The sequence below is a fragment of the Antrostomus carolinensis genome, unplaced genomic scaffold (genome assembly GCF_000700745.2).
Source record: "Antrostomus carolinensis isolate BGI_N321 unplaced genomic scaffold, ASM70074v2 scaffold1713, whole genome shotgun sequence".
Classification (NCBI taxonomy): domain Eukaryota; kingdom Metazoa; phylum Chordata; class Aves; order Caprimulgiformes; family Caprimulgidae; genus Antrostomus; species Antrostomus carolinensis.
Genome location: NW_010305668.1, coordinates 4131 through 19946, shown reverse-complemented (window position 1 = coordinate 19946; position 15816 = coordinate 4131). Strand labels below are relative to the sequence as shown.

Sequence of the window (15816 nt, the reverse complement as noted above, 5' to 3'; positions counted from 1 at the left end):
CCCATTTAACAACTTGCTTCTGTGACTGGGATTCAGCGCTTTCAGCCTTCTGGAGAAACCCAGAGGAACAACATTAATGTACTCATGACATTTTCCATGGGATGAGACTGGGCAAACAGAGCCAAACTCTGTTTCCAGAAGAAATGTTGGAAATTCCTGCAGTCTGTGTTGGGCTGCTTCATGGTGTGCCTCATACCACTGAGAAAGATTTGCAGGAGGTGGGAGATGTGGACTCTTGACCTGATCTTCTTCATCTGTGCTGTGTGCTCTGTGGGCTGACAGAATGAGCAGATACCTCTCTGGGGTGTGAGGGAAGCTTTTTATAACCAGGAATGTGCAAGAGGAGAAGTGGCAGCAGAGGACATCTATGCTGCATTAACCCAGGTAAGCCTAGAATGGAGTGGGTTTGTGTGTGAGTGACTGGGCTGGGGCCTTTTTCTGTTACTCCATCTCTCATTCCTGTGCCAGAGCAACCCTGAACCTCTCCCCAAGAAATTCATAGTGTTACACCATGTCAGAGACAAACTGGCAGCACAGACTAGCACAGGGGAATGGTCATAAGTTCTGAGACAGTGGAGGATGAGATGAACCTTTTACCTTCTAGCCTAGATTTTGAGCCTAATGCAGTGAGAGTTGAGTGTAATGAACACAGCAGCTCTACAGGGATGTTTTTAGGGAAGCAGTGCTGCTGGGTAACCGGTGTGTGTGGCTGGGTATGCCCCAACATGTTCCTGTAGTTCTGCTCAAGCCCAGCTCAGCTGGTGGGCAGCTTATAGGGCTCCTCCCCATTCAAAACATGCCTGCCTGCTGACTGCTCAGCCTTGTTTTCTCCAGTCAGTTGTTGTAATCCCGTAATCCTGAGTCATACTGGGAAACTGGAGTCATCTCCATTGACCGAAGACTTATTTAAAGTCTTTCAAGGCAGATTTCAAACAGCTTTAGTTACCTCAGTTTCTGTAGCTTTTCCTGTCCTCTTGAGCACCTTGGTTAAGAAAGGAATCTCTGCAGAGATGTCAGGTGCTTCTGAAGGATGTAGGATTCACTAGCATCTCCAGTATCTGTACAGCTGAGGTTTCCCAAGATTGTCTTCTACAACATCCTTTCCCAGTGTGCTACAGACCTGCCAAGGAGGCTTCTGTCTGCAGGGAGGGAGGAGGCAGGTTCAGTCCTGGGCATCTCCACTAGATCTAGCCATTGGCTGCTGGAGGTGCAGTGGTGCCCCTACTTACCTGCAGTTGGGCTCCTCCAGCTCCAGGAGGAGGTGCTGGTGCTATGTCAGAATCAGAAATCACTTTTCTCTCTTTTTCTTTCTTTTTTTTTTTTCCCCCAGCTTAACTGAAATCTGCAAAAATTCTCTGCTGCAAGAAAAAGAGGGTGATGTCATCAGAAGATGATGCTGGCGGGGAGGCTCCCGGGGGCAGTTTCTGGGAGGTAAGGAAGGATAATCAGAGTGTGAGGGAGGTAGGCATGTCTTCTTACCTCCCACCTGTGGGATTAGGAGGTTGAGTTTCAGATTGCTGGGTGACATGTTGCTCTTGGGGAGTGGAAGGGAGGAATTGTGTGGAGGTTCAGTAACACGCTGTGTGTTACTGCAGGGAGGAGGTGACCCTTTCCTCCACAGATGCTGTGGAATGAGAGTTCCTTGTTCAGCTAACACTGATCTGAGCTGTGAGAGAGGCAAGCAAAGCATCTCAGCTTCTTCTCTCCACTGCTGTGCCTACCTGAGAGTGCCACAGGAGGGTCTGAGCCCAGCTGCTGGCTTCAGAAGGGCCTGTGCTCCCTCCCCATGCAATGACTGACCTGCTGCTGTCTGTTCTGAAGGACCCTGGAAGTCAGTACAGTGTAAATGATGATGTTGTGTGAAATTTCAGGCTGGAAACTACAAGCGGACAGTGAAGCGTGTGGATGATGGATACCGGCTCTGCAATGACTTAATCTCCTGCTTCCAGGAGCGAGCCAAGATAGAGAAGAACTATGCCCAGCAGCTAACAGAGTGGTCCCGTAAGTGGAGGACCAATGTGGAGAAAGGTAAGTTGGCAGGCTGGGCTGGGAACAGGATGCAATCATTGCACTCTCTTCCTTCAGTGCTGTATCTTACCAAGGTGATGCTGTTTCCTTGAGGGACAGACTTCTCCAGGAAGGGGGTGACTTTCTTGAGTGTTTTGGGTTTTTTTAATTGTGTGTGTGTTTTTGTGGACAGTCCTCTGATTCACTTGGAGAGGTGTTCTCTGCATTGTCAGGTGTTTGGTTACCAAAAAAAAAATCTATCTATTTAGTTGGCAAGTCCTTGGGAAATTCAAGTCTTAAATTTATCTCCCCTCTTTAAGGATGGCTTGGCTGTCTCTCCTCCTTCTCCTCCAGTCAGAGGATAACTACTAATGCTGTGATTTAGTGGCAGTGTCTCACAAAGTAACGGGAAACAGTGGGACAGATGCCTCAAAGGACCTACTGGTCTGTGAAACAGCAGCTTAGCCTCAGTCATGAACTAGTGTTGCTGTCTGTCCTCAAGCTCAGGCCACATCTGTGAAGGGAATTTTCTACAGAAGCCTTCTCCTAGCAGTCATCATCTGGGGCAGCTAAGGCTGCATTTAGTGGCAGTGTCTCACAAAGTAACGGGAAACAGTGGGACAGATGCCTCAAAGGACCTACTGGTCTGTGAAACAGCAGCTTAGCCTCAGTCATGAACTAGTGTTGCTGTCTGTCCTCAAGCTCAGGCCACATCTGTGAAGGGAATTTTCTACAGAAGCCTTCTCCTAGCAGTCATCATCTGGGGCAGCTAAGGCTGCCCAAAAGCAACACCAGTCTCAGCCAGCTGTAACAGCCAGCCTGGATGCTGCCTGTCGGGAGGGACTTGTGGAGACCAGTCACTGCTGACGTGTGTGATGGGGAGAGTTATGAAAGTGACTCCATACTGATAGATGTGTGTAGGAGAAAAAGAATCTGCGTTCCCTTCTGTGGGCAGGAGGTGTAAGAGCTCCTCCTCTGGTGCTTGTTCCCTGCAGGTCCACAGTATGGTACTCTGGAGAAGGCCTGGCATGCCTTCCTGACAGCTGCAGATAAACTGAGTGAAATTCACTTAGCTGTCCGGAACCACCTGGCTGGTGAAGACTCGGATAAGATCAAGGCCTGGCAGAAGGAGGCCTATCACAAGCAGATGATTGGAGGCTTCAAGGAGACAAAGGAGGCAGAGGATGGGTTCCGCAAGGCCCAGAAACCCTGGGTGAAGAAGATGAAAGACGTGAGCAAAGTGTGAATGGGGAAGGAGGGATGAGGGCAGTCGAGCTGGCTGCCTGATTGCGAGAGCCACTGGGCAAACAAACTGGGTTTGGACAGAAAAACAGAGAGGGAGGGATGTCTTCGTGGTCTCTTGCTCTTGGTGGTTTTGTAGCCTCCTTCCCATGTGGGAAGACATTGGTAATGGGCTTTATATTCCTGCACAGCAGGTGAGCACTGAAGAAGAGATAATTTGGAGGTACTTCTTCCCTTTGGAGCATGATTTGCTAAATGCCAAATTGGCACTCCTGTTAGGTTATCCTGAAACAACTGCATCTGTCTGTAACCAAAAAGTTAACGTGCCCTCTCCGAGTAATGGAGGATCAGTGTGGTCAGGATCATGGCTTTCTCTGCATCCTCCTGCTACAGGTGGAGACTTCTAAGAAAAACTACCATGCAGCCCGGAAGGAGGAGAAAACAGCCCATACAAGGGAGAACCATGCCAAGGCAGACTCATCTGTCTCACAGGAACAGCTGCGCAAGTTGCAGGAGCGCGTAGAGAAGTGCACTCAGGAGGCTGAGAAGGTGAGTGTGTGTTGTATGGATGTGGGTCACAAGGATGATCCTCTCGAGTAAAAAGCACTAGTTGTGATGTGACTCAGTGAAATGGCTCCTCCTGAAGCCCGTAAGGAGGAGTGAGATCCCATTGTCTCAGGTTTTAGGGAGTTAGACTGAGACTTCAGCAAGTAAGACTAAGTTCTGTAGATCTTTGGTGTTGGGTAAGATGTAATTTATATGTAAATTTGAAAACAAAACTAAAATAAAGTAGGGGATTTGGTGCAGGGGGTGGGAGCTGCAGAGCTGAAGACTTGGCTACCAAAAGTGGCTGGTTTGCCTGCCCACAAGAGGGAAGTGTGGAAAGTCCTCTATGGAAGAGAGTAGCAAGGAAGAACAAGGAACTTGTGGGAATATTAGGAGATCAATGGACTAGGATACCAGCTGTGGGATTTCTTCTTTCTGTGCTGTATCTGTTCAGCAGTGCAGGGGAAATAAAACACTTGTCAGTGCCAAGCCAGAGCGGGGGGGGTGTCACTGGTGTGACATCAAGGCAACACAGCTCACCACTGCTGTCCTCCTGGGTTGATACAGTGCAAGGATCAATATGAGAAGATGTTGGAAGAGCTGAATAATCCCCGCTACATGGAGGACATGGAGCAAGTGTTTGAGGGCTGTCAGGAAGCAGAGCGCAAGCGATTGTGCTTCTTTAAGGAGATGTTCCTGAATCTGCACCAGCATCTCAACCTCTCCACCAGTGAAAGGTACCAGCCCTGACACAGGAGGGAAGTCTGCCAGCCTGGGGTGCCCTGGGCTCTAGTGAGGGGTGCCACTTCTGGGGTCTGAAAGGGAACTGCCTGCTTGCATCTGCCAGGTCTCGCTCCTTCCCCCTCCAAGTGTGTCTGAGAACTGGGATTTGGTCCCTTTAGACTGACCAGAGCTGGTGTGTCTGATCTTGGACAAGACCCAGGCTCCTCAGAGAGGATTCTTTCTGCCTCTGAACCCTTCCTCTTCCATTACTGTCCCGTGTGTGTGTTTCTGTTCTATGAAATGCCTTCATATGTAACCCCAGTCTGAGGAATGTGGCTCTGTTGCCTTCTAGTACCTGTAGCTGTTACACCCATTCTGCCCTGAGTAGGAGAGACCTTGTGTGAGATGATGATAACCGTAAGCCCGCGAGTTGCCCTGAAGTAGGCGTTACACCAGGGAAATGGATGCAGCCAAAAATCTTCTGTGCTCCTCGACTTTAAGGTGGAGGCAGCAGATCTGAGCCACCTCCCTGCCTGTGTGCAAGAATGTGTCAAGCTCTTTCAAAGCTGATTTGCTGAGCTGCTGGCAGATGTTAGCCACTGCCACACCAAACAAGCCTGTCCCGTTTGCCAGGCTGACTGTCCTGTAAGGGTGGCTCTGTTTTCCTAGGGCTGAACAGGTGCTCCCTGAGCATCCTTAATCCTGTGGGACGCTGTGTAATTGTGCATGAGGTTACACTCTTCCTTCCTACTTGGCTTTTGGGGAACTGCTGAGGGACTTGGTTACTGATGGTTCTGTCTATTCCTGGTCCACAGCTTTCAAGCGTTGTATCGAGATCTCTACCAAGTAATCATGGCTGCAGACAACCAGGAGGATCTGAAGTGGTGGCGCAACACTCATGGACCAGGCATGGCGATGAATTGGCCTCAGTTTGAGGTGATGTAGCATTCTAGAGTGTATTATGACTGTTTCCAAACATTAGCTGCTCTACTGAAATGGGTGGATTGCTAGCCTTGTGTTGGAAGGACCATGTCTTTGCTCAGCAGGCTCAGGATATTGGGCTTTGCTAAAACTTTGGTTGTGTTGCAAGCTCTCTGGTGCCCAAAGGGACACGTGCAGTCCTGCCAAACTGCAAATACTCCAGCTGTGAGGTCAGAGAACAGGAGTTGGTGCTCAGGGCCCTGGGACAAGTTCCTGTTATAATTTTCCCCAAAGCCCCTCTTGCTGCACCTTGGGATCCAACAGGAGCGAGCCTGCTACACCAGCAAGGCCATTTGGCTGACCAGCCCAGCCCAGCTGAAGTATGACCTGGTGTTCTGTCCTTCTGTACTGGTCAGAAAAGACACACAGAGCTTTTGTATCTGAGTGGCTTGATGGTGTTACTGCTTTTCCCTGAACAGGAATGGTCCCTGGAAACACAGAGGCCAATCACCAAGAAGGAGAAGAGCGGCAAGATGTCTGACGACGTCACGCTGACCAGCATTTTGCCTGCACGGGATGGTGTGGTCTCACAGACCCCTCTGCAGACAAAACGAAGGTAAGAGCTGAAGCCTGGGATATGTCAGGTTAGGAAAAGCACAGTCCTGCCTAGGGTTGTGAGTGAGTTGGATTGGGAGGAGTGATCCCTTCCTTAACTTCTGGTCTGTTGACCATGGCCTTGCCCTTGCCATTTGGGAAATGACAGGGTAGAAAATGGGTTTAGGGTAGCTTTTTCCTTTTGTTCTTTTCTTTTTTGCTCTAGTACTGCCTCACAAAGTGCCCTCCTTGTAAAGATCCTTCTAATGATGAGATCTGACCTGGTCAGACTGGTGCTGTGTGAGATTCTGGCACACATTTCCCCCAGTTCCTCATCCTCCCAGACAGGGTGAGGAGAGGTGGGAACTGGCAGCTTTGCCAGTCAGCTGTACTGTTTCCTAAATGCAGGCATCAGGTTTTTCTGGTGTCATTCAGTTTTTTACTGGCATGGTGCTCAGTACTACCTGACAAGTCTGGGTATAGTGGTTCCCTTCCTGGAAGCAAGCTGGAGAATAGGGAGAGGCTGAAGAGACTCATGTCCTGCAGTTCCAGTAGCCGTCCTGCTTTAAAAGGGGAACTCTGGCCTAAGTGAACAGGGCAGAAAAGAATGGGGACACAGAGATGACTCAAGGCCACTACTGTTTTTCACAGTCTATTGGATTCAGGGGCCCTATTTGCCAATCTACAGGTTTTCCTATCGAGAGGAGCAGAACAGCCTCAATGACAGCCTGAGGGCACCCACCCGTGTGAAGTCAGTATGGAACATAGCCTCTTCAGGGGTTTGGGGGTTCCAGGTGCCTGTCCTCTGCTGCTCTTCCCCTCTGTTCTTGTTCCTGACTTGGAAAACAGCATTCTGGATGTGTTCCTTTGGGATGGGAGATATGGCTTTTCCTGTCTGTCTTATTCTTGGCTGGAATAACTCTGGACACAGCTGGACTCTCCAGTTAGGACCAGCCTTCCTTGTGTGAGAGGTTCTGCTAGAGTAGGATGACCTAGGTCATGAAGAGCGTGTGTATGTCTGTGCGTGTGTGAGTGAAAACACTTTTGAGAATGAGTTACCCTCCTGGCCCTCAGGGCTCTAATGCTGGGATGCTTTCAAGCAAATCTAGCATCTCCTGGCATCTCTCCTCCCTGTTCACCCTCACTTGGCTGTTGGGCCTCTTGCACCTTGTTCTACAGCATGGCAGTCCTGGGGGGAGTCAGGGTGGTACGCGATTCAGGAGGAGGTGGGCAAGAGATGAGGCTACTAACAACCATCTTGTCCCCTCTCTCCTTCCACATACACAGCGGAGGGAAGGAAGACATTTCGGAGTGGTCAGATGAGGACACTCCCAAGAAGTGCCTGGATGCCAACGGGCACGAGGAGGACATAAAGGTACCAGGTGTGCGGGTACGAGCGCTGTATGATTACACAGGACAGGAGGCTGATGAGCTGAGCTTTAAAGCAGGTACAGAAGCACTAATCTCTTACTAACCTTTTGCTGTCCCCACTCGGGCTGACTGAATGATTGAAACACTCTTTTAAGAACTGGATGTCCTCCTGAAAACTGTGGTCCAACCTGTTCTAGACTAAAAGACAGTGAGGCCACATAAAAAGAGACTGTAGGGGGTAAAACAGATCCTTCCTGGTTCCTCTTAAGGCATTTATCCTGTGCTGTATCTGGAGACTTTATTCAATGCTTCTCCTTTGTGCCATTGATACAGAAAGTATATAGAGAGTCTGGATTGTCCTTTGAAGTAACCAGAAGATAGGTATTTTGGGAGAAAGCTCAGCTGAGTGATGTGCACTACTGAAGGCACAGTTCAACTGGCAAAAAACAGCTGTGCAAATTACTACTCAAAAGGGAAGCTTGAGAGTGGAGATCCTGGCTCCCAGCAGAGGATTATGTGAGAGAGAACACTGGAGCAAACAGACCCTTCCCCTTTCCTTCCGTCAGTTAAATTTAGTTTGCATGTGCCATCTTCTCCAACTCCAAGAGGACATCTGGATCTTAAGAGTGTCTCTAATCTTGCTTGTTTTGAGTGTTACATGGCATCTCTGTGCTATACCTCTCCAAAATACACCCCTTTCAAAAAGGCACTGAAGTCCTTTGGCAGCAGGGGCTTGTGCCGGAGGTGATACCTATGCTGCAGAGTTACCAGACTAGTAAACTTCCTAACCCTGACTTGTTGCTTTAAAGTATCTGACAATATGGGTGCTCTAGAACTTGACTCTCTGCTCTGTCTTTCCACCCAGCAGATGGAATGAGGCATGACTGGTGAGCTTTAGTCATCCCCATTTTGAATCTGCTCTGACCAGCATGCACCAGTACAGCTTCAGCTTAACAGCAGATGACTTTCTGAGCCTCTGCCAGTGTGGGATGTGCTTATTGATGCAGTCAGACCTCCCTCTCTGGCAGAAATATGAGCTTCTACTGGTGGAGAATGGGACCTTTCTACCCTTTTCCAAAGTAGATGTGGGAAGGTTAAAAGCCTTTCCTGGTCATAGTCTGAGAAATGAGTTGATTCCATGTCTTGCTGGCCAAACCAGATGCTCCATCATGGAATAGTCATTTTGGGTCCTAACAGCCAGAGCTTAGCAGCCTCTTACATTTCCTTCCCACCTGCTACAGAGGAGCCACTAAGAAAGAAATCTCTGAGAGCATTCTGATCCCTCTGGCTTGTAAGCATGTTCCTCTGCGGGGAGGAAAGCAGGCAGAAATACAGGGCACAAAAATATTTCTGATGGTGAACAGCAAAATTGAAGGTTTGTCTCCAAGCTCCTTGGTTCTGAACATGCTACTGAAGAAGTCTGTAACTCTGGCTTTGATTAAACTGTGCAGTAGGGTCCAGAGTGTGATAAGGGGAGAAGAGTGTGGTGATGCAGACCGATAGGTCTTGCTTTTTATCAACTCTTCTGAGGTGGGGAAAACCTTTCCTAAGGCTGCTTCCTAATGACTGTTTGTGCTTTTAGGTGAAGAACTAATGAAGATTAGTGAGGAAGATGAGCAGGGCTGGTGCAAGGGCCGACTTCTCACTGGCCAAGTTGGACTCTATCCTGCTAACTATGTTGAGAAGGTTGGATCATGATTGCTGCTGCCCTTGCTAGCATCTCACAGCCATACCAGCATTTCCTCCAGAGGTCACTGGGTCACTGCTGGCCCCAATCCACCTTTGCAGTATATCCAGCAACTTCTGGACTTTGAGGGCACGTATTCCATGTAACTAATGCTTCATTTTAAATGCCTAGACCTGTAGGGATTTTCTAATAAATAAACAAGGATGAGTAAAGACTTTTCTGACTGTGAGCACGACAGGAGTGTAGTAATGCAGAAGAGAACAGTTCCTCTTGACTTTCACTCAGTGAAGGGAGATGAGTGACACATGCAACCCTTCAAAACAGAAACGGGAGACTTCCTTGGCTTCAAGGCACATGAATCCATAGGGTGGTGGGGTCTGCCCTGCCCCCAGGCTTCCTGTTCAAGGAACTCTGGATGTTCAGGGCAATAGGGAACTTCTAGTACTGCTTCCCTTTTTTTGGCTCAATTAAGCTGACTGGCAAAAATCTATTTATTCTCCCAGATCTCTCAGAAATATCCTTCACCTGCAGGCTTATTGTCTCCCCTGGTAAGGCAGCTGGTAGAAGTGATACAGCTTCAACAACCTGGATGTCACCTCCCACCTTCCTCAGATTTATTGGGATAATGCCAAGAATTAATGATAGTACAGCTTGGGGACAGGAGGAAGAGGCTTCTATCTCACATGATGTGGCTGTTCAGGCTTCCAAGTTGTGAAGAGAACTATCTGGCAGCAAGTCAGAGGTGACCTGGTGTTCCCTGAGCTAGAATGGGCCTTGACACGCATTAAGGCTGATACTATCAAAGAGACTCTTCTGCTCAGGACCCCTAAATTCCCAGTGGGGTTTCTAACACTTCTAGATTGTTTTCTCTGTACCATTTTTCTTCATGAATGCTCAGTGCAAAGCAGAGCCCCTCTTTTTCCTTCTCCTACATACTCTTGACTTGTGTATGCTAGCAGTGCACTCCCTGTTTTGCCAAAGACCCCTACGCTGTGACGAAGGGTAGCAGAGTGTGGAAGTTACCTGCTGCCTGGCACAACCTTAGCTAGAGAGGGATAACTCTTCTTTTGGTCCTGAATAGCTGCAGGTGTATTTATGCCTAGTTATTAAGTGCCACTCATCAGGGAGGACCTGTCAACCCTCTTTATCTAGCCTGCCTTTCTGCCCTTGAAAGCCTCTGAGGCTGCTGAGACAAAGTGGGGTCTTGATCCTAGTGCTCTGTGTATTCAAACATGAGGACTGAGGGTCATGTTCTCTATAGGATAAGCCCAAGAGCTTGAGGGAACAAAAACAAAAAGGAAAAGCTACAATTTTTTGGAAAAACAAAACCAAACAATAGTTTAGAAACTGTTTACTTACTGTTATCTGCTTGAAATTGATTGTTGCTGAAGTGCATTGTGAGTTTGTAGTCGCCTTCTCTAGTGAAATTCTTATTCTGGGTTAGCACATGTGAGGAACTTAGTTAAGTCAGACTCACAAAACTCAAGTCAAGCCTCCACCAGCCACACCAGGGTGAACTGCTGCAAGGCTGTTTGGAAAAGGGGTGATACAGATAAGGAAGTCTGAAGTCATAGGTGAGCATTTGGGATTAAATGACTGCGGAATGTTAACAGCAGCTAGGGAATCAAAATAGATGTTTAACAAGTGTAGACTGAAAAGGAAATGGGGATGGACAGATTCAAACACTGTTAACTTGTGGGAAATTAAAGTATTGCAAACATCTTGTTGCCTGCCTGCCAGACAGAGCAGAAATGAACCTTTTACAGCACAGGGGATGCCTTGAAATGTAGTCTGCCACAGACAAAGAGATCTGAGACTCATGCTTTTGTGAAGCCACAGAAATGCAGCAGCTGTGAAAGGTCTTGCTCAAAGTATCCCCAGTACTGTGCTTCCTGAACGGGGGAGAGCGGTGCAAACCTAAAGAACAAGGCTAAAGCATTTTGTTTGGAATCAGTAATGTCTTTTCTCTGGAAAAGAGAAAGTATTCCCAAAAGGCAATTAAAGATCTAAGCAACAGACATTAAAAATGCCTGGATTTAGCTATGAATTTACTTCTTATTCTAGGTCTAATATTTGAAGAAACCTCTAAGCTTATGCCATGTAATTAGAGGTGTCAGTGTGTAAGCACTTGGATTTAAATTAAAGATCTAGTCTCTGCTTTCAGCACTGTCCCAGGTAAAGTATCATCTGTGCTGTACAGTAATTGCAAGTGTTCCACTTGCTGACCCACAACTGAATGATTTGTTGCTGCTTTGTCCCAACAGGGATGAATGGGAAGAGAGTGTGCCTGCCAGGCTCGTGAGATAACACAGACAAAACCAGTCGGGGATAGAATGACCCCAGATGTGCTTTAATGAATGCTGATGTTTACCTTGTTAGCCTGGGTATTTTCAAACACTGCTGCTAGCTTTTCATGTAAGGTCAAAAAATTCTAGAAGAGGGTTCTAAAGGATAACATGGAGGCTTGACTTCAGTTCCTCTGCAGAGCTGTAGTCAGGCTGTAATTAGGGATGGAGTTAGGAGTGGCCAGAACCTACTGTGAGGACAGAAACGTCCAGCGGACAGGACCTGTGATTACAGTACAAACAACCTCAAATTCCACAGGACAAAGTCTGAACACACTTGTTTGTCTTGGGAAAACACGACCACCTGATCATCATGGGCTGCTTGAAGGTTTCCATAAACAGTGACGTACAGCAGCTTATGTGAACAAGTCCCCTAAAGGAATGTTTGCACTTCAGAAATTCTTGCCAAGAGCTGAAGTAATGGACAGGAGACAACACACTGAGAATGAAGAATTGCCTGGCTGGACTGTACCCCATAAATTTTGGCATGGCACTTAGTCCCAGCTACCCCAAACCAAATGAATTGGTAAAAGAGAGCCTCTGTAGTAAGGAACCAGTGGGGAGGGAGGAGAAAAACAACCCAAACACATCTAATGACCTTGTATTAAACTAATAGCTCTGCCTGGAGACTTAGTTTTCCATAGAAGCAAATGAGGTTTTGTTAACCACAAAGGCTCTAGTTGAAACTTCCATCCATGCCATGCCAAAAGTTTTGTGTGTGAACAGAGAGATGCACACATGAACTAATTGCTGTGCCTGAATTCCAGGAGGCCGGCAAAGCCTATTCTTCCCCCCATGGCTTCTGTGAAAACATAAAGATGCATCTCTGTGCTTCATGGGCAACACAGGGAAAACATTATCTAGTCAGATTTTATTATTTTAATAAACCCACTCCTTGTGGAAAGCTTGTACAGCTGTGGTTGGCAGATAATTCATTTGCTTCTGACATCTTCCTGGAAAAGAATTTCTAAAGTATCACACAAAGCTTGGATTTCCTGATGATCATGACTTTTCTAGGAAGAGGAAGTTAGATTCTCTATGACAGATGACACCCATTTCCCCAAAGCAGCAGCTGAGCTTGCTCAACCTATTAATGATGTTTCTGCCCTGTAGGCAGAAATCTGGGTGTCAGAGCCCACAGGACAGCTGTGCTCTGTGATGGCAGCTGAGAGCTGCGGTTAGGGTACAACTTGGTGGCACTCGACAGCTCTGCATGGAGCTTGGGTCCAGCGGCGCTTCAGTTTACTTTCCATCCCACTTCCCCATCCCCTGTGTCCTTGTGGCTGGTTTCCTTGGCACCAAGTGCTGAGGCAGGTGGAGTTATGTGGCAATCACACACGGAGACCCCGTCAGCCGTTACCAACCGTCCTGCGCTGTTTGCAGATCCAGCCCAAGGCCACGGCCACACAGAGCTCAGCTCTGCTATTTCAGGCAGGTCCTCCCTGGCTCAAGCTCAGTGTGAGAGCTGGGGCTGCCTCAGCTGCATTTCTAGAGCTGCTAGAAGTCCCCTCTGCTCATGAAGAAAGCTGGTGCTGGTTAAAATGGGCTTGAACGTTCCATGTGGACCAGTAGCTGATCGCTTCTAGGGGAACTGCACACAGACTGCTCATGGGGCTGAACCTGAGACAAAGCCAGGGCCACAAACTCTCATCTTGACCTATGGAAAATACCCACTACAGGATGGTGGGAAAGGTTGTGCAAAACAAGTAAGAATAGTGAGGCAAAGTGTCTTCAGAGGGACCAAAAGAAACAGAAAAAGACTGGTAAAAAAGTGTTGCACCACTGCCCAAGTCCAGGCTACAAGGAGCTGGAAAACTCAGGGGCTGCAAGGGAGTGAGACTGTTTGCCAAGCTACCTAGATTCTTAGAAGAACAATGAGGATGAAAATTAGAAGGTGTTTCTGGAAAAGATGAACAAATCCTTGCTGAAGGGAAGGGGCATGGGGTGAGGGGGCAACAGAGTAGGCTCTGTAACTGGAAGAAATTGGCTGGGTTTCTGTTGGAACACCTTGACTAAGCCATGTGGCTCCAGTGAACTTTTCCAAACCAAATTTCAGGCCAAATCACCTGAGCTGCTTTCAGCACATCCATTTTACTGGCCACGTCCTCCTGTTTTTGGTCATCCAGTAACCTGCTTGCAGACGTCAGTCTCTCAGCTTAAGGCAGTTACAGCTGCAGCTTGAGACTTCCTTTCTCCACAAGCAGCGTAGAGGTGGTCGGCACTTCTTCCCCCTTGGTGTGGGGGCCCACAATCTCTCCTCGTCAGTCTCGGCGCTTTCACTGGGTCCAGCTATTTACAGATCCTGTGGTCCCTTCCTCCCTGTGTTTCCTTTCTGTCCTACCAGATGGAAGTCTTCTTCCAGGTCCTGTACTCTGCTCCTTTGACTCCACTACCTCTTTCCTTCCTGAGTCTATTGTTCCTGCTTTCAGCGGGAGGCTGACACCCAAACAGGCACTGCCCCCAGCTGTGACCACACAACCCTTTCTCTCAAATTCTCCTCAGGGTTTCCCCACAGGTGCCACAAAGTCCCTAAGGAATGCTGCATCCACAAGCCTACGGATCTCACCAGTGGCCCTGCATCCCCTCTACACATTATAGAATCATAGAATCATTTTGGTTGGAACTTTAAGATCATCAAGTCCAACCAAAAACCCAACATGGCCAAGTCCACCACTAAACCATGTCCCTAAGCATCACATCTACAAGCCTTCTTGATGACTCCGCCGCTTCCCTGGGCAGCCTGTTCCAATGCCTGATAACCCTTTCAGTGAAAAAATTTTTCCTAATACCAAATCTAAACCTCTCCTAGCACAATTTGAGGCTCTTTCCTCTTGTCCTGTCGCTTGTTATTTGGGAGAAGAGTGGCCACCTGTGGAGCTGAAGCACTGCTGCCTACTCCCTCTCCACCCACATCCCCTGTAATGACCTGTTTGACAGTGGTGCTTGCACTCTGGGATAATTTATGTTTTTGAAAGAGCTTCATAGCACACCAACAGCTTTCTCATCTTGCCTTGCTTACCTTGTCTGTTCCTTAGCTCTGCCTGCCCTGCTTTCAAGGGTCTCTGTCCCCTGCTTTAAGCATGCTCCCTACGCTTGTTACAGGGGCTGCAGGCAACTCATCCCTGCACTAGAGAGGTTCAGTTTAGAAAACTCTGGAGAGTGGGGTGATCTGCAGGGAAGAGAGTTTACATGTCTGCTGGAAAATTCCAAAGGTCATGTCTGATAGGAGGACAGCCCTGCCAGCTCTGACCTCAAGCCAGTTAGTGCCTTTGCTGTGCACTGCCCTTGAAAAAAGGTGAGGGAGCTCAGGGTCTGCTCACTGCCCAGTCTCTCCACCTTGCTCCCATAGGGTGTGATGAGCATGGCTTGAAGCTCCACATCACTTGAGCGCTTGTCACCTGCCGACCAGCCTGCTGTAATATCTCCATCCAAACTGACCGTGACAGCAAAGTCTAAAACTTCTCCTCAGAGGCAGAAAACCCCAGGGCACATCTGCCAGCTCACACCTGCTCTGGGTATCCCCAAAGCCTCCCCAAGTCCTGAGCACTGGCCAGGCCAGTCAGAGGTGATGTTACTGGACATTTGAAAATAAACATTGGATTATAATAATGGAAACGGAGTTACAAAAGAAAAGTCTGAAGGCATGATGTGTACACACACACTGACTTAACAACTAGGTTCTTGGGAGCAGCACAGCCCTTCCATCAAACACCTCCAGTTTTGTAAGGCAGCACAGCAACACCGGCCGGCACGACTGAAAGGGACAGTCCTCTGCTCCCTGTCAAACCTGCCTAGCCCTTCACAGAATCATTGAACTGTTTGGGTTGGAAGGGACCTTAAAGCTCATCCAGTTCCAACCCCCCTGCCATCAGCAGGGACACCTTCCACTAGACCAGGTTGCTCAAAGCCTCATCCAACCTGGCCCACAGTCACAGAACTACTCAGCAAGGAGCTCAAGGAAGGAAGACCCAGCTGCTCAAATATTGCTCAACACTTATCAGGGAATATTATTCAAATACATAAAATAACCCACCAGTTTCACAAAGGAACAGTAGAACGCCTATGAAAGAGACCAGAGGTTGCACTGGAGTTTACTCGTTCTCAAACAGAACCTGGACAATACATAAGATGATACTTTTCACCTGAGAAAGTGCCCCTTTGGTTGCCAAAACCTCAGCTTTACAACGACCAACACACAGTAACACTGCCAATGTCTTCATCAGCTGATGACCTGTACTCACCACAGACCCCATTTCACACTCCCAAGCATTCTCCTAGCCCTTCCAGCTCTGCCACAAGTTAAAAACAAGAACAGTTACCAAACATTTTATAGGTTCCTTTACTTGCTTCAGCAATCGCACAAGCAGGAGATCAGCCAGC

The 15816-nt window shown here is 48.1% G+C and overlaps 1 protein-coding gene across 2 annotated transcripts; it reads left to right on the top strand.

The window, feature by feature from the left end:
- The first annotated feature begins 1336 nt into the window (after positions 1–1336).
- PACSIN3 (protein kinase C and casein kinase substrate in neurons 3) lies at positions 1337–9302 on the top strand. 2 transcript variants are annotated; one of them, XM_010164840.1, is made up of 10 exons: positions 1337–1431; positions 1872–2028; positions 3003–3238; positions 3643–3798; positions 4363–4532; positions 5334–5454; positions 5919–6055; positions 6722–6784; positions 7321–7481; positions 8987–9302. In XM_010164840.1, the coding sequence occupies exons 1-10, from the start codon at positions 1378–1380 to the stop codon at positions 9100–9102; spliced, it is 1371 nt and encodes a 456-aa protein (XP_010163142.1). In that variant the 5' UTR covers positions 1337–1377; the 3' UTR covers positions 9103–9302. The 2 variants fall into 2 exon arrangements, with proteins under 2 accessions (XP_010163142.1, XP_010163143.1); XM_010164841.1 differs by lacking the exon at positions 6722–6784 and having other exon boundaries at positions 8987–9298.
- Positions 9303–15816: the final 6514 nt, after the last annotated feature.

Excerpts from the sequence above, each read along its gene's own strand:
- PACSIN3 (XM_010164840.1), top strand. The coding sequence starts at position 1,378 with ATGTCATCAGAAGATGATGCTGGCGGGGAGGCTCCCGGGGGCAGTTTC. Across the intron at positions 5,455-5,918 it reads TGAATTGGCCTCAGTTTGAG|GAATGGTCCCTGGAAACACA; the intron begins GTGATGTAGCAT and ends TTCCCTGAACAG. Across the intron at positions 7,482-8,986 it reads TGAGCTGAGCTTTAAAGCAG|GTGAAGAACTAATGAAGATT; the intron begins GTACAGAAGCAC and ends TTGTGCTTTTAG.